The sequence below is a fragment of the Phaseolus vulgaris genome, chromosome 8, assembly GCF_051622355.1.
Source record: "Phaseolus vulgaris cultivar YP4 chromosome 8, ASM5162235v1, whole genome shotgun sequence".
NCBI classification, from domain to species: Eukaryota; Viridiplantae; Streptophyta; class Magnoliopsida; order Fabales; family Fabaceae; genus Phaseolus; species Phaseolus vulgaris.
In genome coordinates, this window is record NC_143505.1 from 54,538,017 (window position 1) to 54,558,309 (window position 20,293).

The 20,293-nt window shown below is 34.0% G+C and overlaps 3 protein-coding genes across 6 annotated transcripts; 2 read left to right on the forward strand and 1 right to left on the reverse strand.

Annotated features, from left to right (window-relative positions):
• The first annotated feature begins 440 nt into the window (after positions 1-440).
• Positions 441-3,418, forward strand: LOC137824235 (protein TRIGALACTOSYLDIACYLGLYCEROL 2, chloroplastic). Of its 3 annotated transcripts, XM_068629774.2 has the most exons (6): positions 441-511; positions 1,107-1,695; positions 1,968-2,297; positions 2,572-2,687; positions 2,898-2,988; positions 3,072-3,418. In XM_068629774.2, the coding sequence occupies exons 2-6, from the start codon at positions 1,171-1,173 to the stop codon at positions 3,162-3,164; spliced, it is 1,155 nt and encodes a 384-aa protein (XP_068485875.1). In that variant the 5' UTR covers positions 441-511; positions 1,107-1,170; the 3' UTR covers positions 3,165-3,418. The 3 variants fall into 3 exon arrangements, 2 of the variants coding, with proteins under 2 accessions (XP_068485875.1, XP_068485874.1); XR_011083222.2 differs by lacking the exon at positions 441-511 and having other exon boundaries at positions 638-1,695; positions 2,561-2,687; XM_068629773.2 differs by lacking the exon at positions 441-511 and having other exon boundaries at positions 978-1,695.
• A 344-nt stretch (positions 3,419-3,762) lies between these two features.
• On the reverse strand, positions 3,763-11,020 carry LOC137824236 (Polynucleotidyl transferase, ribonuclease H-like superfamily protein). 2 transcript variants are annotated; one of them, XM_068629776.2, is made up of 9 exons: positions 10,804-10,974; positions 9,321-9,455; positions 8,397-8,473; positions 7,601-7,682; positions 7,299-7,354; positions 5,730-5,822; positions 5,117-5,207; positions 4,913-4,973; positions 3,967-4,106 (listed from the first exon to the last, which is right to left on the reverse strand). In XM_068629776.2, coding segments are annotated over exons 1-9 (669 nt in total). In that variant the 5' UTR covers positions 10,877-10,974; the 3' UTR covers positions 3,967-4,105. The 2 variants fall into 2 exon arrangements, with proteins under 2 accessions (XP_068485876.1, XP_068485877.1); XM_068629775.1 differs by lacking the exon at positions 4,913-4,973 and having other exon boundaries at positions 3,763-4,106; positions 10,804-11,020.
• Positions 11,021-11,910: 890 nt separating this feature from the next.
• LOC137827144 (uncharacterized) lies at positions 11,911-12,933 on the forward strand. Its single transcript, XM_068633363.2, has 3 exons — positions 11,911-12,028; positions 12,272-12,373; positions 12,587-12,933. Exons 1-3 carry the CDS (start codon positions 11,976-11,978, stop codon positions 12,840-12,842), a joined length of 411 nt encoding a protein of 136 aa, XP_068489464.1. The 5' UTR covers positions 11,911-11,975; the 3' UTR covers positions 12,843-12,933.
• The last annotated feature ends 7,360 nt before the right edge of the window (positions 12,934-20,293 follow it).

Genomic DNA, 20,293 nt, shown 5'->3' on the forward strand with positions numbered 1-20,293 from the left:
ATAATTTCATGCATTTTACAATGTAAAGCACAAACTACTTCCAAACTAAAATTAATCTTAATTACTAAAATCGCATAGTTTGTAATATCTAATAACTTAATTGTAGCAATTAAAATTTGAAGATTAAAATCTCTCAATTAATAACTAAACTATTTTTAGGTATAATACAATGTCAAGTGAAAAATAAACAAGTCAAAATTATTTGGTCATCATGAAGCACTAACATAATCATGAGAAAAACAAGAATGTGATGAATTATTGCGAATAAAGTAGAGTAATAAACTATTATTATTTTAAACAAATTAAGTGTAATCTCTTTATTCTCAAACCAATAAAAAAATATCATTGATAAGATGAAGTAATAGAAAATTAACTATATAACATATTAAACGATTATTTGGCACACAAAAAAAGCTGCATAGTTTTTAATAAAATATTTATAAGAATTTACTGAAGTGAAAACTGAAATGGCTCATCTTCGATTCTGTCTATGATTATTAATGCAACATAGGTTTTTTTCTCATCCATTCCCAAACTATATTATGTTTATGTCTCTTCTCTCTGCAATGTCTCTTGCTTTTCGATGACGCCAGCAGTGTCATTGTTCTCTAAACCAAAACTAGTATTTTGCATTCCTGACATTACTCACATTTTTCAATTTCACCAATGAGTTTTTTTATTGGGTATTTAATTCATCTGAAAAGTTTTCATTTTTCTTGCTTGTTAGGTGCAAAATGGTATCTTTTTTTGGAGCTGAATATAATTGAAAACACTTTTATGTGTTCCCCGGAATTTCATTTTGTTTGGGATTATGGTGTAACCAAGAAAAACCCAATATCATGCTACCCTCGAATGACTAACTTTCCATTTCTGCAATAATATTGACATTATGGAATGGAAAAGTCTAAAGATTTTGTTTTGTGTTTGTGTTTTAATCCTACGTTTAATATAACTATTTCTTGGATTCGGTTCTGTATACCTCACTCTCTGTAATTGTGCCTTTTGGGTTTCTATTTTGTTTTTCATTTTATTTGCTCACGTAATTTTTTTGGAAGTGTTGATTAGATTCATGTGATTTTGATTCTAGTTTAGTGAGATTGTTGTAGGTCAAAATTTTTAGCTTAGTGTGTGTGGATGATAGAACTTCGGGGCTAAGAGGTTGTTTAGAAGATGGTTGGGAGCATTGCAATCCGTGTTTCATCATTGCCAACTTCTTCTTCTTCATGTCTGATTACCCTACCAAGAAATTCTCCAACTTTTAAGCCTTTCCCAATTAGACACCACCAAATACACATCAACAGAACAAGAGCTACATCTGCTGCTGATGCAGGTCATGACCAAAGGTCATCATCTATTGCGGATGCAAAAGATCCAGCTGCAGCTTTGTTGAACATTCCACACACTGTTTGGAGGCAGACATTGAAGCCATTAAGTGATTTTGGTTTCAGCGATAGAAGCATCTGGGAAGGTGGGGTTGGACTGTTTTTAGTGTCTGGTACTGTCCTATTTGTTCTTAGTTTGGCCTGGTTGAGGGGCTTCCAAATAAGATCCAAATTCAGCAAGTACACAATGGTGATTCTGTTTGCTCAAGCTTGTGGCATAAGAAAAGGAACACCTGTGAGAATCAGAGGGGCCACTGTTGGCAATGTCATTGGTGTTAATCCTTCTTTGAAGAGTATTGAAGCAGTTGTTGAGGTCTCTTTCAATACTCTCGTATATTAAAAGTTTGATAATCTTTGATTAAGGTCTTGTATGGATGATTTCTTCTATAGGTTAAAATGAACTTATGTACCAAACTTTTACAGAATTTCTTTCACCTAATTTCTCAAAAAGTTGAAGAACATAATGTACTAGAAACTCGATTTATTTTATCTTATATTCTTTTCTTATAAATGTTTACTGAGAAATTTCTTTGAAGAGAACCTTAATTGTTGAATTATATTAAACCACGAGTTTTCAATTTGCAGGTTGATGATGTTAAAACAATTATACCACGGAATTCACTGATTGAGGTAAACCAGTCAGGTCTTTTGATGGAAACAAAAATTGACATCACTCCTCGTGATCCAATTCCAACACCTTCTGTTGGTCCTCTTGACCAAGACTGTGCTAAGGAAGGTCTTATTGTGTGTGATCGTGAAAAGATCAATGGCCAGCAAGGAACAAGTTTGGATACATTGGTTCGGATATGCACTCGCCTTGGGCGTGCTTTAGAGGAAATTGGTATCAGCAATAGCTATTCATTGGTAGAAAGAGCACTTTCCATCATTGAAGAAGCAAAACCTCTTCTCACACAGGTATGGGGCTCTTGAATGGACTGTTGGATCAGACAATTTTCTTGGCAAAAGAAAAATTGATGAGTGTATGATGATGATGATGATGAATGAAATTTTAGTTTCTTCCATCTCCAAAAACATAATAAAATAATAGTGGTGAATAAGCATTTGTTGAACATTTATGTCATTCATTTATCATATGCAGTAGGTGTTTCTTTCTTTCTTTTTTGTTGTTCAATTATTCTGTCATGCATTCTCATGCCTATGTTTTCACTTTGATGTAGTAATGCCTCAGATCAAAGCCATGGCTGAAGATGTTCATCCTTTGTTAGCTGAAGTCCGCGATAGTGGTCTGTTGAAGGAACTCGAGAATTTAACCCAAAACCTTACCCAAGCTTCTGAGGATTTGAGGTTAATTGTCTAAACTTCTAGAGCTCTAGTCTATCACCAATTCTCATGCTGCCCATATTCAGATACCCATGCCTATCCAGAATGTGCTTCTTTGCCCATTATGACTGGACAAAATTGGACTGATTCCACAGTTCTTTCTATTCTTTAATTTTACACTCCAAACATTATCCAAGTATAATGTCTAACACAAATCATGCTTTGTGTACGCAGAAGGGTACATTCATCCATTATGACCCCTGAGAACACTGAACTGGTTCATAAGTCCATAAACACACTTAGTTTTACCTTGAAGAACATCGAGGTAAGACGCTAATGTGCAAAATCCAATTATTATGAATAGTATTTGCCTATCTAATTATTTGATTTTTGGCTGTATCACTACAGTATATTAGCAAGGATATTGTGGGTTTTACTGGGGACGAGACTACTAAAAAGAATTTGAAATTGCTTATCAAGAATCTCAGCAGGCAGTTGTGAAGTCAAAATATGGAGATAGGTAATAGTATTGTGAACAATGTTTAGATCTACTGCAACATTGGAGAAGAAAAATACACTTTCATCTATTTTAGCTATTTCTTAGGTCCCTATGTTTCTTGCATTCTGGTGTCATAAAAGTTGTCTTTCCTTGTCACAACGAATGCAGGTGGTACTGACCAGTTTGGAATTGATTTCTATGTGAATTACCTTGTTTTCATGAAATAGTTTCCACTCATTTGTGTTGCAAGGACTAATTTTAATGGTTGAAACTCTAAGCCTTCAGAAGGAAAAAAGTTACTGGTTACAGGCTCATGGCACATTCAAAGCGGTTATACGAACGGAGTTTTCTGTATCCATTGTGATTTCCAACACTATAATTTGTGTCCTAGTTACCTTTAACATCACATGCACGTTCAGTTTGTTACCTTGAACTTGATATTCATGCTCATTTAATCTTTACAAAAAATTTAAACGCATTGTTTTCAATCAGAAAAATATTAATTTTATTACAGATAAAAACAATATAATTATCAAAAGAGTATGGCTATGTTATTAAATTATTTTAACATATGATATGTTTATTGACACTTTTAATCCGTGTAAAGAACTAAACTTGTTTTATATTTCTTTGGGCATGGTATTCGACAATCAAAGTTTTTTGTAAGAGTTGTGGAAAACATCAAGGTTTCCGACAAAGATTTAAATGCGATTTTGCAGTAACTGCCAAAAGTACAATCTATCCAAGATCACAAGCCATACCAATGACATTTACACATGAACTGGAAACCCATAACCATTCACACGCTGGTTCTCTGCAACCCGATCACTTTCTGGACTTAGGCTTAAAAATATTTTCCTTGTAGTATCTAAGTTCCTCGATGCTTTCTCTAATGTCATCCATGGCTCTGTGTCTGTTTTCTTTTGAAGGTGCGTTCTTCAGATCTGCATAAATGACAAACCTTTTATAATTTGCAAGCTGGCGTATCCTAAATTCTTTCTCAGCTCTCACTGATTTATTAATAATTAGTCAACAACATCGCTTACGAAACAGGAAATGACATAATTGTTATGATCAATAAGTAACAGAAATCCCAGAACGCAGGTATTCATTGTTTCTCATCTATCGAAATTGTGAAACTAATAACCATGCAAGATAAAACTGGTGGCAAAGAATAGTCAAAACTAAAACAAAGTAACTAACTACGATCAAATCATACCCAAAAGCAAAAGGGATGGCTGGTGAGATTCCAAACTTCAAAGTTAAAGCATCAAAAAAATATCTATAAGCACCTACGTTAGTTACCTTGCCAAGTTTCTAAGCATCTTTACGCTATCACATAATAATATCTCTAAAGTCGTTGCACTTAAAAAACCAATTTTTTCCCTCTATTTGTTCGTTAGTTGAATTTTTTGCTGGGGAGAGGGGTAGCAAGTTTTAAATTATCCCTTCGGTTGGTAGCTTTCCGGATTTCCACATTCTCAACTTTCTTTTACCCACAGGGTGTTGAGGGAAGGTCAGAATAAAACACAGTAAGGTAAAAATGTGAAAATCTCTGATTCATGAGCAATTAAATTTGTCCAACAAATATGCCTTGCATAAAATGGGAAAACAATACCAGGAAGTCAAATCAGAATTTTGACACAAAGGACCAACAGACAAAAGGAATTCTTTATATTTTAGTCTGAAAAGGGTAATACTTAATTCATAATCTTTTTTATGGAAATGAGATGTTTCATCATTTACTTACCAGTTCAACCAAATAGAAGAATAATATTCACGTAACAGATCCAGTAATGCAGTGATATGCACTGAAACGGCCAACAATATCAAGCCCAAGCAATTCCTTAGTTTTATGGGGGATAATTCAAAACAAATACAAAAAACTATGGTATGATTTAATGCACTAACACCAAATAAAATTTCATTACATACTAATTGTGTAATTTCTCACCTTTGGGAAACCAGCGAATGCAGAGAGCTTTAACACTACTAACATCAACAAGTACATGAGAGAATAGACTCGCCAATGTTGGCATGTATTTCTGCAAAAGTTGATCGAGTTATGACAGTTAACGGAATATTTCAAAGAGGAAAAATAGGATATATGGACATACTAAATAAAAACAGCAATATATGCTTTCAATAAGGCTTGATAAGGTTATGCATAAGGGAAGAGGAATTGGTTTAAAATTATAGACATTATATATATTCAGATGACAAATTTTCATGCGGCATCTCAACTTGATCTTTTACCAGATGTGCAAACTTCATAAATGCTGTGATGTATTATTTTGATCAACATTATTAATTACCATGACTTGGCAAGCATGACATAAACAATGCCCAATAATATTGTGGCATTGTAATATTTTGTTATTTAAAAAGTTTAAATTTGATGGTGTGTAGGACTGATAATTTATACCAGAAATTTACAAAATAAATCCAATGTATACGGAATACGTCAGAATCTTTAAAGAAAAACAATATTATGATAATTAGAATTTGGAAATTAATGATACTTCAGCAAAGCCACGATCCTCAAGTTATAATGGCAGAACCAATACCTTCAGAAATTGAAAATCAACATATATCGAATTTCCTGCCAAGAGAGGTGTGTGTGAATCAACATTAAGATGTCTCTGTACAAATTCAATAACCTGCAGTTTTGCAAGATATTACAAAATTTCATCATAACATAAAACAATGAATGAAACAAATAAAGGAAGAGATTTAGTCATTGCACATGCACTCCAGTCAAGACCAAATGTAGTACTTCAATTTGTCACAGATAAAGTGCCAACATAAAGAAAAAAAAAAGGATATCAGTTTACAGACACTTCCAACAAAACAAGCAAATGTCACATGGGGGATCCATGAATACTCCCATATGACTGGAACTGATAGCATCGGCTTGATGCAGGAGTAGGATGCCAAATGCCAACTGGTTTTTTCTCCAGCATACTTATTGGCTTTCGGCTTGCTAGGATCCAATTGTAAGGTGTGGGACTTGAATCCCACATTGGAAGTATAGGATTTGTAGGGCATTGGGCTTTTCAACTACAATAGCTAGATTTTGTAGTATGGTTCTCCCAAGGCTCTTAAAAGGGTAAGCACAGGATAGGCCATTCCGTAGAGAAAAGAATTATCTCTTCCTAATTTTAGCCTAAATTTGACCTATAATATTAGATGCATCATTGCATGGATAATACAACAAAAGAAACCATTAGTGCAATATTTATCATCAGTACAGGATAGGTCATTCTGTAGATAAAAGAATTATATCTTCTGAAGTTTAGCCTAGATTTGTCCTATAATATTAGATACATCACTGCATGGACAACACAACAAAAGAAACCATTAGCGCAATATTTATCATCAGCCTAGAAGAATGGCAACAGCAGCACTCTCCGGATTACTGTATAGCCCTATAAGTTATAACTACTTAAATAAATCATACACATTACTTAATGACTAGATCACAGACTACTTATGAATGCATTTATTTCAACTATTCATGTCAATATCAAGAATCATCAGAGAATAGATAATAGGTTTTCTGGTAGGGAGTCTGCCAAAAAATTTCCAGCCTGGACTAAATGTACTTTTAATGAAATTTAAGGATAATGAGAAATTTAATTTCCTTTTGCACACTAAAACTCTGATAAAACTGGGATTGGATTTGGATCTAGAAAAACTAGAGAAACAAGAATGCCTTTATTGATCTTAAGGAACTACTCACTCAGAAACAGTTCTCAATTGAATTAGTCTCAAGTATTTTGAGGAACCTGAACCCTCCAACGCAACTATACAATTTTTCTGCCAACTACTACTAACAAACTTCCCTTATTAATAGTCTCAGCTTAAATAACTGACAGCTGACCCAACTGACTATTACACATTTTAATATTTCTTATTCTTTATCTCATAGACATATTTAATAGAAGGTTGTCTATTCTATCACTTTAATACCTGATAGACAAGTTTAACTATTTCATCTGTCAATACGAAAAGGATAACATTTTTTCTACTTCATTGAATATGTATTAAAAAACAGTATCCATTTAATGTGATAGTAGATTGAAAGTAAAATCCTACAAAAAGAGAGCTTGCCACATAGTATAATTACTACAAACCTGCTTTTCAGCTTCTCCTTCACTAATGGTACTCTGTTGCACCTTTTTTGTTAATCCTAAATTCATTGAAAATGGTTAGTCAATGCCCTTTAAAATCTTATTCAACAGAAATAAAAGACCATGTTAAGAAAAAGCAACCAATCAACAATTCATGAATAATACAGTATTAAAGTCTCAAATTTCTTCATATTCAATAAAATATTGAATTATTTTATCTATCTTATACTCCTCATGGCCATCTTCCCAATATTTTTTTTCTATGAATAAAAGTATAGTATCAAAACATAGCATTCACCACTTACCACTAGATCCATGATGATTCTGACACCATTCTCCCATCCTGCCAAGGCACTCCTCAGTTTGATGGATGACCAAATCAGGACCCTAAAATAGCAGAATCAGATACTTTCTTTCATACACACACAGAAGGGATCATACATACTGCATTACTATACTTGTAATATACACAACATTTCATCCTTTGCCAAAAAAGAGTAGGCGAAAAACAAATGATTTTTTTGGCAGAGACAGTGTAAGGAATTATGCTTCCATAAAATAGTGTTGGAATTCCTCTCTTAATTCCAAAAAAATAGATAAAATAGCACTTTTCCCTCCTTTCAGTAAAAAAGGGTGGGAGCTAAGATCGTAAGTTAAAATTTGAATTTGAATTAAAAAGTGCCATCTGCATAAAAAATGAAAAGCCACCAAGGTACCCACTGCAATAGTTGATGTAAACAACAGAGAATGAAAAGAAAGCACAGGAAAGCTAAGGATCATTAAATGCCGTAAACTCTATTAACACTTTGGTTTAACTTATTTTGAAAGAACCGTCATCACCCACTCCTTGGGATAGCATTCCAAGAGAAAATGAATTATTTCCTTGAAAAAAGTTATACCAAACATGTGCTAGTCTATGGAATAAGCTAGTTTTTCCTTACAGATAAGCAGAGATGAAGAAGAAAGAAAAGTAGAAAAGACAAATGTCATTTCATTAGGTAGAGAATGTAGAAACTCACTCAAAATATAGTGTTGCATGGAAACAACCACAAAACAAAGAAAAAAAAAATAACATGAAAATTGCAACAATGAATTAAGTACCTCCACTGTTTTGGTCAAATATCCATCTGTAATAATACAAGCAATCTCTAGTATTCTGTCCACTTCAATATTTAAACCTGCACAAACACAGTTCATTCATATGTTGTCGTTATTGTTATTATTGATAAGTAAAACAACAATAAAAAAATTATCTGGTACTAAACAATTCATATGTTATCCAAAGAGCCTACTTGGTGAGCACCATTAAATACCACAAAACAATGTATAATCAAATGTAAGAGGCAAGTGCATTGTATTGTACCCGATAAAATCTACAACATGGAGAAATGGTATCAAATTTGATGAGAAACAAATTAAGAGGATGAAAATGATGAAATTTAAATAACATTCAGATCATAGGCTGACAATCATTCAAACAAGAAAGGACATGTTTTTAGAAGGTAAAAGGAGTCCAGTTAATAAATCCAACAAAAGTAAATGTTACATGGATAGACATGAAGTAAGTATATTATAAGGTTTGTCCACACACCATAGGCTCATATAGAAGCATAAATAAGATAGGGACTACTATCTGGAAAAGCAGTTTCTTAAAGAAAATAATCCTCAGAAAGATAGAATACTAAACAAATATTCACCTTCGGTAAGCACATGTTTACAAAATATAAAGCTTATCTAAATTGCTAGGATGAAGGCTCACTTGAGTTTAGTTACTCTGATTCTACTTTAGATTTACAGCCATGTTAAAGGGAAACATCTTAACTAGTCTATGACAGGTATTTATTAAGATTATGGATACCGTATAAAAAGTGTATGAGCTTTGTTGCTGAAAGATTTGGAGGATTCTGAACAATACAGATCAAACATAAAAAAAAAAAAAACACAATGAAAAATACTTTCTAAATTAATTTTGCAATTGCAATCACAAACAAGTAAAGCACCCTCCTTGTTATTCTACAAGCTTACCAGTCATTTCCAAGTCAATCCAGACAAGAGGTAACTTGTATTCACAAGGAGTCACTGGATCTTCTTGATATTGTTTCTTTTTTTTTACTGGTATAATGCCAATGTCTGGATTAACTCCCTTGTCACCATTACTACCTGCACCATGAAAGTATATAATAGTTGTTGGTTCACTCACAAAGTAATCAACATAATGTTTCCACTAGAAAACATCCATCCAAGAAATTTATGTAACCAAGAAGTAAATATAAAATAGAGAGCAACAAGATCACTAGGGAAGATATAAGCATTAGGTAACATCTCAGCGAGTACAAAGTACCAATCTGACCTCCAAAGTAAACAATAAAGACAACAACCTTATCCCACTAAGAGAGATTAGCTACATGAATAGTTTGAGTCGTGTATGAGAGAGGTTGACAAAATGTATCATCTTGGTCCTTCAGCCCTATCTAAACCATTTTTTTTATTTCCTATAAAAAGAGTTGTCTAAAGCACTTGGGGGACCAAATGTGGTACATTTCAAAATTAAAGGGACCAAAAATGGACAAAAGAAAATAGAAGGACTAAAACTAAAGTTTAGATATGTTAGAGAGGCCAAAAGCATATTTTTCTCAAACTTAAAAACAAAAAAAAAAAAGAATCAATTCTAATCTAAATGGTCTCTTCGTGCCGAATTCTTCATCTTCTCCAAACAACCTTGAATGCTGCTCACGGGAACTCCCGCTTAATCTCACTATGACAAAAACTCCAAATCTACTGATTACAAGCAACTGTGCTTGAAGTTGTGGTTGGCACCACACAAAACATGGGTTGAATCTTTTTCATGGAGCCACACCCACAACCTCTTCCTCATTAGTGTGGAGTCACGTGTTTAGATTGAAGATCCAAAATCATTTTGGATAGATGCATACAAAATTTAATGGAAAGAACTCTGAAACTACTACCGGAAAAAGAAAGACAAAATTGAGAATTATAAATTTCCATAATCCCCCAAGATTTGTGAAATTCAACTGATTTTTTTTTATTTTTTTTTTTTTGGTCATTTGCAATTACGCATGTATCTTCAAATGCATGAAATGGACAAACTCCTTTTTCATGTTTTAAATAATTAATGTGTTTTAATGTTGTTGCAGCAGCACTCTAGTCAAGAAATGAAGAACTATAAAATAGAACTGAATCTTGCAGCAGCACTCCAGTCAAGTAATGAAGAACTATAAATTAGAACTGAATCTTACTCCAGCATTGGAACAGTGCACTAAACAGCCAACATGCAAGGAAAACACTTCAACACGAAAATTGAACAAAAATAATTTCCATAAATTCTCAAAGTTCTGAAAGAAACACTGGATTCTCTCAGAGATGCGCAGATCAACAAGAACATGTGAAACCCTAACCCAAAGTTCATCAACTGCGCTTCAAAATAAATAAAAAATAATAATCTAAAAAGTGGAAATTGAACGGAAGAAAGAAAAGAGAAAAGAAATACCCGCAGTGGTGGGAACGTGACTATCTTCGGCGTCGAGTCCTAACACTGAAAACGAATTTGCGAGTTTCTCCATTTTTTCTTTGCTTCTTCTTTCTTTGTTTCTTTGCTTCTGTGCTTCAAACTCTTTAACTTTGGCGCTGTTCGAAATAAATGAAGAGAGAAGAAAGTTTCATGTTCAAATTTAACTACATAATTTCATTAAAATTTTGGAGCAGACAGAAAAAAAAAAACATACAAAGTTTATATATATTTTGGACATAATCAATTAAAAAAATCTAATAATAATAATAAATAAAAATCTAATAGTAATAATAACCAAATCTCTGGACCTGTTAAAATTCATATTGATTTTTATGTAAATAAAATTCATATTCATTTTTAGTAAATAAAATTCATATTCATTTTTAGTAAATAAAATTCATATTGATTTTAATGTAAAGATATAATCCTATCTTTGTTGCTCTTGGAAAGAGACAGCATTAAAATAATATACTTATACTGTGAGAAAGTAACTTGCATTTAAAGATTATTAATTTTAATTTTATATTACTTTCATTTTAAATATTTTATAATTTTTTATTTATTATGATTTCTAATTAGTTAATGATTTAAAATTAAATTTTATAAAAAATCTACTTTCTAAACTAATCACTATTAAAAATTAATATATATTTATTGATAATACAAATATTTTTTACACTGCCATGTAATAAAAAAGGTCATATATGATAAAATTATCATAATTAAAGTTTTAAATCATATATATATATATAACATATTTTTCATATTATTTTAATATTATGAATAAATATTGCAAATAAATATAATTACACCTACTGACACAAACTTCTTCCAAATTTAACCATGTAGAGTAATTATAAGTGATCAAAATTAAAACTGAATAAAATCAATATTATCCATGCATGATTAAAAACCTGCAAGTCACATAATTAAAGACACTGATATATATAGATTTAGAATTAAAAATAATTTTTTAGAAAAATGAATTAAATCATAGAAAACAGATCCAAACCATGTTTGCATGGAGGAAAAAACTTATTAAATCTGCCTTCAACTTCCCATTACTGCATTTCCATCTTCTGAAAATTTTCAAGCATCTTAATCTTGCTACTCATTCTTTCCATACCCTTTGGGACTATTCTTTTTCAGCTATGCCTCCAAAGAATAAAGGCAAAGCCATTGCAGTGAATGATTCACCACAGAGGTGAGGTTCATCCATTCTTTTGACCCTTTTTCTTACTTTGTTTTTTATCCTTATTCTTGTTTTTATCTGCATTTTGTCTTACAGAAAAACATAGTTCTTGCATGAATTCATTTTCCATCTCTATCCTGCTGTTACGTACTGTTTATTTTTCTCCTGTTCACATACATTGTAATCTTGAAGCTCACTGTTGATTCTTGTTTTCATTTTCTGATCTTTCTTGTTCTTCTTTTTGGGTTTCACCAGTTCTCCAAAGAAGGTGACTGAACCCGAACACTCTCCCAATAAACGCCAAAAGATTTCAATGATTTCAAAGGAGGGTGCACCACCACCACAATCCTCACCGAGGTGATGACTCATCATCATAGTAAAAATAGTTCGACACTGAAATCACACACAGCACAAATGGTGCAAAACCAGTTTTCTAATGAAGTGATTATTTTCTACATGTGACTGTTCCTAACTATTTTCATTCATGTGATTGATTCTCTTCACCCTTTTCATTGCTGCATGGTTATTGATCTTGACCCTTACATGATGTTCACATTTTTTTCCATGAAGGATCATACAACAGCAACCAATGGATCCATTTGATGTGTATAATCGATCTCGTCATAATGAATACTTGGAGCATGCGATAATGCTTTTCAAAAAACCAGAGCTTAAAGAACCAATGATTAAAGTACCAGTGATTAAAGAACCAGAGATCCCTGATGTTCCTCTGCCACCACCAGTGCATGAGGAACCTCCACGTAGAACTGGGCTTTTGGAAGATATTGTGGAGTCAGCAAAGCTAATCTGCAGGAAAAAAGATTAAATGTACAATATTTGTTTGTGTTGTGTACATTGAAAGTGTAAGCAAACACTCCTTCAACATAGGATGTGAATAAGAACACAGTTTGTCTTTATTCTGTGTGCAATGAATAAATGTGTGAGCACCTTTTGAAGCCACATCCCCATTTGCATATTCTTGTAAATTATGGTGCTAGAGTGTTAGGGCTTCATGGTTAAAATATTTGTTTGTGTAAAAAAATACAATTTTGATGGAATTTGTATATGATTGATGAGAAATATAAAGAAAATTATAGTTTGAGAACCCCAAAAACTAAGCAAAACCAAAAAACATTACAAACACCTATAAATGTTTAAACTGACCCAAAATCACTATAACACGCATAGAAAACCCTTATACAAATTTTGACCGAAAATAACTTTCACAATAAAGTTTATCTAACACACAATGTACCATTACTCTTCTTTGGTCTTGATCTTTATTAGCATTCACACACATTTCTGATTTTTTGTACAAAAAACACAATAATATACCGATTCTTCAGGGACATTGTTGTAAAAAACAGAGTTTAATTTTTGACATTGGAGAAATCTGAAACATATCCTGACCCAAATGGGTGTGTAAATGTGTAGGCATGACGAAATGATTCAAAATGAGATTGCCCATGCTATTTGTTCTTAACATCACTTACCAAGTACTACATCCAAAAGGTTTTGTGGTTTTTTGCCTTCATATTTGAAACTACTTTGCAAAATGTTTTCCAAACTATAGAAAAGAAACAAAGACAACATTCATACTCACACTTAATATTTTTGTTGTTGTAAATTTGCTTTGCGGATTTTTACAGTTTCTTCCAAACTCCACAAAATACATCTAGATCCATTATATACAAATTGAAAAGGATCTAGTTGTTGTTATTTTTTTTTTATCAACAAAAAAAAATATGAACTATTTCGGGATGATCTAACTTTTTTATCTAACAACTCTTAACAAAAGAGATACCTCATAACTTGTCAAAAGTTGTCAACTCAAAACCAACAAAGGCTACTTAAAAAAATATCATAAATCAACCTACTCAAATGTTCTTGATCATAAACAAACAAGTCCACGCATCAAGACACCAATCAGAAAAACAAAACCAAAAAAAAAAATTCTCAGAATAATTGAAAAGGATCTGGTTGTTGTTCATGAAAAGGGCTTGGACATGACAAAAGACCAAATAAGAAAATATAGAAAAAAGGAAAAGGGTTGAAAAACTATTATATCAATAATTAACAAGATTAAAATGAATGAAAAAATATCAATAATTGTATATGAGTTTAGTGTTAAACATTATTTTTTAAAAGTAATTATATATATTCTTATAAGATCAAGATACTTTTCTTAAGTTTAGTGACTAAAGAATAATTTTCCACTTCAGTTACTAAAAGAAGAGATGAGTTAAAAAGACACTTTAGACTTCTCAAGTTAACAAGGTAATATACATAATTAAAAATGTTTCATATTTGCAAAGTATTATTTTAAATAAATATTTATATATTCTAAGATACTTTATAATATTTAACTCTAAACTTACCATGTATTATATATATTTATTTCTAAATTCATCAAAATAATTGTCAAACTATATTTTTCTTAATATTTCTCATCAATCATATACGAACCCCGTCAAAACTGTATTTTTTTTACAGAAACAATAGATATTTTAACCATGAATTAGCCCTAACACTCTAGCATCATATCTTACAAGAATATGCAAATGGGGATGTGGCTTCAAAAAGTGCTTACGCTTTCATTCAATGTACACAGAATAAAGACAAAAACCGTGTTATTATTCACATCCTATGTTGAAGGAGTGTTTGCCTGCACATTCAATGTACACAACACAAACAAATATTCACATTTAACCTTTTTTCCTGCAGATTAGCTTTGCTGACTCCACAATATCTTCCAAAAGCCCAGTTTTACGTGGAGGTTCCTCATACACTAGTGGTGGCAGAGGAACATCAGGGATCTCTGGTTCTTTAATCACTGGTTCTTTGAGCACTGGTTCTTTGAGCACTGGTTCTTTGAGCTCTGGTTTTTTCAAAAACATTATCGCATGCTTCTCACAAAAATGGCCAATTGCAGTAAAGGAGCAATAAAAGAGAGAGCCAAAAGCAAGAACTGTGAATACAGAGAAGCTTAGAGGAAGAGTGAAGAGAAGCTTTGAGAGAGAGAAAGAAGGTTTCATTAATTGATTAATGAAAAAGTGTACAGTACAAGGGTTATACAGAAAAGAAAACAATATAGGCACACGTAAGAGCCCAAAGACCCACAAGGGCCCAAAAACAGAAAACCAGCAAAAAAGAAATGGTTGCAGTAACAGAAATAAACTCTAAAACAAATACAATAACAGAAAGATATTTTAACATCCCCCCTCAAGCTGGGAATAGATATTCTTCATTCCCAGCTTGGAATATAAGGTCTTGAACATCTTAGGTGGTAGAGGTTTCGTGAAAAAATCTGCAGTTTGCATGGAGGAGGAGACAGGAAGCAACTTGATCAGTCCTTGATTGAGTTTTTCTCGGACTACATGGCAGTCAATCTCTATATGCTTTGTTCGTTCGTGGAAAACTTGATTGTGAGCAATCTGGATTGCTGACTGACTATCACAGTATAAAAGAGCAGGTTGAATGAAGGGAATTCGAAGATCTTGTAAAAGGTAGACCAGCCATTGAATTTCGCATGTGGTAGCAGCTAATGCTCTGTATTCTGCTTCAGAGGAGCTTCTTGAAATCGTTTGCTGTTTCTTTGATTTCCAGGAGATCAAAGTCTCACCCAAATATACACAGAAGCCCGTGATGGATTTTCTGGTCTCGGGGCAAGTAGCCCAATCTGAATCGCTGTACGCTTTGATCTGCACAGGAGTATTGTTATGGAGAAAGATACCAGCACCAGGTGAGGCCTTTAAATATTTGAGAACATGAAAAGCTGCTTGAGAATGAATGTTGGTAGGTGCAGATACAAAATGACTGAGGTGGTTGACAGCATAGGCAATATCTGGGCGTGTATTGGTAAGGTAAATGAGGCGTCCTACCAGTCTTCTATAGGATGTAGCTTCTTCTTCATTGAGTCTTTCTCCTTTATCAGCAGTGAGGCGAAGAGTGTGTGCCATGGGTGTGAGAGAAGGAGCACAAGCAAGCATACCAGTTTCTGTAAGGAGATCTAAGGTGTATTTTCGTTGACTAAGGTGGATACCAGTGCTGTTCCTTGCAATTTCGAGGCCTAGAAAGTATGTAAGATCCCCTAAATTCTTGATGCAGAAATGCTGATGAAGCAAGGTTGTGATTTGATTAATTTCAGCAAGGTTGTTCCCAGTTAAGACTATGTCATCCACATAGACAAGAAGTGCAGTTATTTTCTCTCCATCATGTTTCAAGAAAAGAGAGTGGTCAGCAGTGGAGATATTATAGTTATGAGATTTGAGAAAATTGGAAAGTTTGGCATACCATTGGCGTCCGGCTTGCTTGAGGCCATACAGAGACCTTTGAAGTTTGCACACTTTATTCCTATTTGCTACTGGAAAACCAGGGGGAAGCTTCATGTAAACTTCTTCATTTAAGTCTCCATGAAGGAAAGCGTTGTTCACATCCAATTGCTTAAGATCCCAATCTTTTGCTGCAGCAAGAGCCAGGAGAAGCCTTAAAGTGGTTAACTTTGCTACTGGTGCAAACGTATCTAAGAAGTCTAGACCCTCCATTTAATTGTAGCCTTTCGCTACTAGCCTGGCTTTATATCTTTCTATAGTACCATTTGAGTGATATTTGATCTTGTAAACCCATCTACAACCAATGGCAGATTTTCCAGGGGGAAGATCTGTAATACTCCAGGTCTTATTAGCTGCAAGGGCTGCTAACTCATTCTGCATTGCTTGGACCCAAAGAGGATTCTGAATGGCTGCCTCATAGTTTTGAGGCTCATCATGAGAAGAGATAGACATTATGGTATATCTAAAATTAGAGGATAGGGAATTAAAATTAATGTAAGTTTGTATGGGATACTTGGTACTAACCTGATTATTGCTAGTCTGGAAGTCTTGCAAATAGATTGGTATCCTTCTATTACGGTCAGATCTTCTGAGTGTAACAGCATGCACGTCATTGTTATCAACACAAAGATCATCATCATTTTTATCAGGAGAGCTATGGTCATTATGCAGATTTATGTCATCATAAGTTTGAGCATAGTGTTGTGGTATGGGAAGCGAAAGACTGTTAGGATCTTTTTCATTTTTCAAAGAATATGGAAAACAATTTTCATAAAAAACAACATTTCTGGAAACTTCAATTTTGTGATTTTTTAAATTTAGAAAGACAAAACCTTTGGTGTGTGGTTTAAAACCAAGAAAGACACCAGGAACAGCGCGGTTGTCCAGCTTCTTTCTATGGGCAACAAGAGTAGAGGAATAGCACAAACAACCAAAGATACGCAAGTCAGAAATGTCACACAACTTTCCATGCAATTTTTCATATGGTGTTTCATTTTTGAGCAAAGTAGTAGGAATACAATTAATTAAGAAAACAGCATGTTGGACAGCAAAATTCCAGAAATTAGCAGGGAGTTTTGAATGAAAAAGGAGAGATCTTGTAACGTTTAAAATATGTTGATGCTTTCGTTCAACAACACCATTTTGCTCGGGTGTTTCTATGCATGAAGTTTGATGTAAAATGCCCTTTGAAGCAAAAAAATCTTTCATCACAAATTCAACACCATTATCAGTACGAATAGATTTGACTTTTGTTTGAAAATGATTTTCAACGTAAGAGACAAAACTCACAACATTAGCTCTAACTTCAGACTTATTTTGCATAGAGAAAATCCAAGTAAAGCGGGAAAAATCATCAACAACAGTGAGAAAATATCTATGGCCGTGCATAGAGATAACAGAACAAGGACCCCATACATCCATGTGAATTAAATCAAATATATGTGCATAATGAGTAGTGCTAAGAGAAAAGGACAGTTTCTTTTGTTTAGCTTGATGACAAGCATCACAAAAATAAGGTTTTTCAACAGATATATCAGGATAGTAGGTTTGTAAAGTCTTTAGTCTCTCATCAGAAGGATGACCTAATCTTTGATGCCAAAGACCAACAGTTTTAGTTATACAATTCAAGAGAGGAGGAACATGCTGTGAAATGGATCTATCTAAACAATATAAGCCACCAATCAAATCAGCTGAACCAATCCTGTCTCTGGTTCTGCTGTCCTGTATGATACACTTGTTAGAGCAGAAAGTTAAATGACATTGAAGGCAAGAAGTAAGTTTTGATATAGAGATTAGATTGAAAGAAAAAGCTGGAACATATAGAACATTTGTGAGGCTAATTTTGTAATTGAGATTAACAGTTCCTGAATAATTGGAAGTAACATAGTGGCCATTGGGTAATTTTATGAGAATCGGATTGATACGATGATAGGAGGAAAAATCAGATAAAGTAAAACAAACATGATCTGTTGCTCCAGAATCTAAAATCCAAGTATATTTATTTAATGAAGGAATCTTTAAGGCATGTGTGTTACCTGCAGAACTAGAGTCCCGGTCTTGTTGACTTGTATCAGCAGCAAAAGACCCAACCTGATTCACTTGAACTTGTCCAGCAGAGGTGTTTGCTTGTTTGAGCAGGTTGGTTAAGATTTGATATTGCTGATGAGTAAAATGAGTATCACCATTCTCATTGTTATTGGAATCATACTCCTCTTGGGTGGCAATGTTGTTGACAGAATAATTTTTACCATTTTGGAATTTGTAACCGGGTGGGTAACCATGCTTCTTATAGCATGTATCAACAGTGTGGCCAGTTCTGTTGCAGTGTGTGCAGACCTTCCTATTACTATTGTGACTGACCTTTTTCTCATTCTGATTGGGAAAACCATGTTTCTTAAAACACACACTATCATTGTGACCATTCTTACCACAAAAGGAACAAACAACATAAGACTGTACATTACTCTTGTTAACCATGGGTTGAACATTCTTTATATTAGCAATCAAAGCATGACTACTCAATTGTCGCTCTTGTTGAGCTACTAAAGAAAAGATTTTTGATATAGGTGGGACGGGTTCCATTAAAAGGAAAGGACATGGGATTTAACGTTGCTATACTGATCATTTAGACCTCTCAAAAATTGCATGGCTTGGTCTTCTCTTTTTCGTTGAGAAACAATAGAGGAAATATTGCAAGTACAGTTCTTGCAGATGCAAACAGATTTGGGTCTGAAATTCTCCAAATCACCCTTAACTTTGTAAAATAGTCGGTTATTGAGAGCTCACCTTGGTTTAAGGAGGATGCCTCCATTTGGAGGTCAGAAATGCGTGAGAGGTCACCTTGAGAATATCTTGTCTTGAGATCGTTCCAAATTTCTACAGCTTTGTCCATCCAGACGATGCTTTGACGAATGGGGACGGAAACAGAGTGGACCAGCCACGAGACCACCATGTTATTGCACCGATTCCATGCCGAAAAGGTGGAATCTGTCTTTGCTGGTTGTGTAGCGGTTCCATCGACGAACTCGAGTTTATCCTTAGCGCTTAACGCCGTGAGCATCGACCGACTCCATGGATGATAGTTGCTAGGGTCCAACACCGGGGAGACAAGAGGAGTCGCTGGATTCTCGCTTGGATGAAGATACAGATAACTTGGGGCTGATTTCTCCTCTTCCTTCTTCATCCCGAGAGGTAAATCTGTTCAAAGGAAACCAAATCAAGGATTAAGATTAGAAGAAAAGGAAAAAAAAAAAAACAGAACAAGGAAAAAAAAAACAAGAAATCAAAGAAAATAGAGGAGAGGCGGAAGAGTGAAAGAGAAGGGAAAGAAAGATCGGTGAGACAGGATCAATGAAGAATCAGAGATGAAACGCAGCAGAGAAGAGCTCTGATACCATATTACGAAATGGACTTTAAGCCTAACTCAACCCCATAAAACCGACTCAATGGGGTGAGGTTTGCACCCACTTATATACTATGAAAGGCTCTCATCTCTAGTCGATGTGGGATCTCCAACACACCCCCCTCACGCCGAGACTGCCAACTCGTGCGTGGGACTATATATTTTGGGTGGTCCGATAGCGGCCCGATAGCGGGTGGCACGATAGGCCCAACAAATACTCGCTAGGATAGGCTCGAAAATGGCTCTGATACCATCACAAAAATGGCCAATTGCAGTAAAGGAGCAATAAAAGAGAGAGCCAAAAGCAAGAACCGTGAATACAGAGAAGCTTAGAGGAAGAGTGAAGAGAAGCTTTGAGAGAGAGAAAGAAGGTTTCATTAATTGATTAATGAAAAAGTGTACAATACAAGGGTTATACAGAAAAGAAAACAATATAGGCACACGTAAGAGTCCAAAGACCCACAAGGGCCCAAAAACAGAAAACCAACAAAAAAGAAATGGTTGCAGTAACAGAAATAAACTCTAAAACAAATACAATAACAG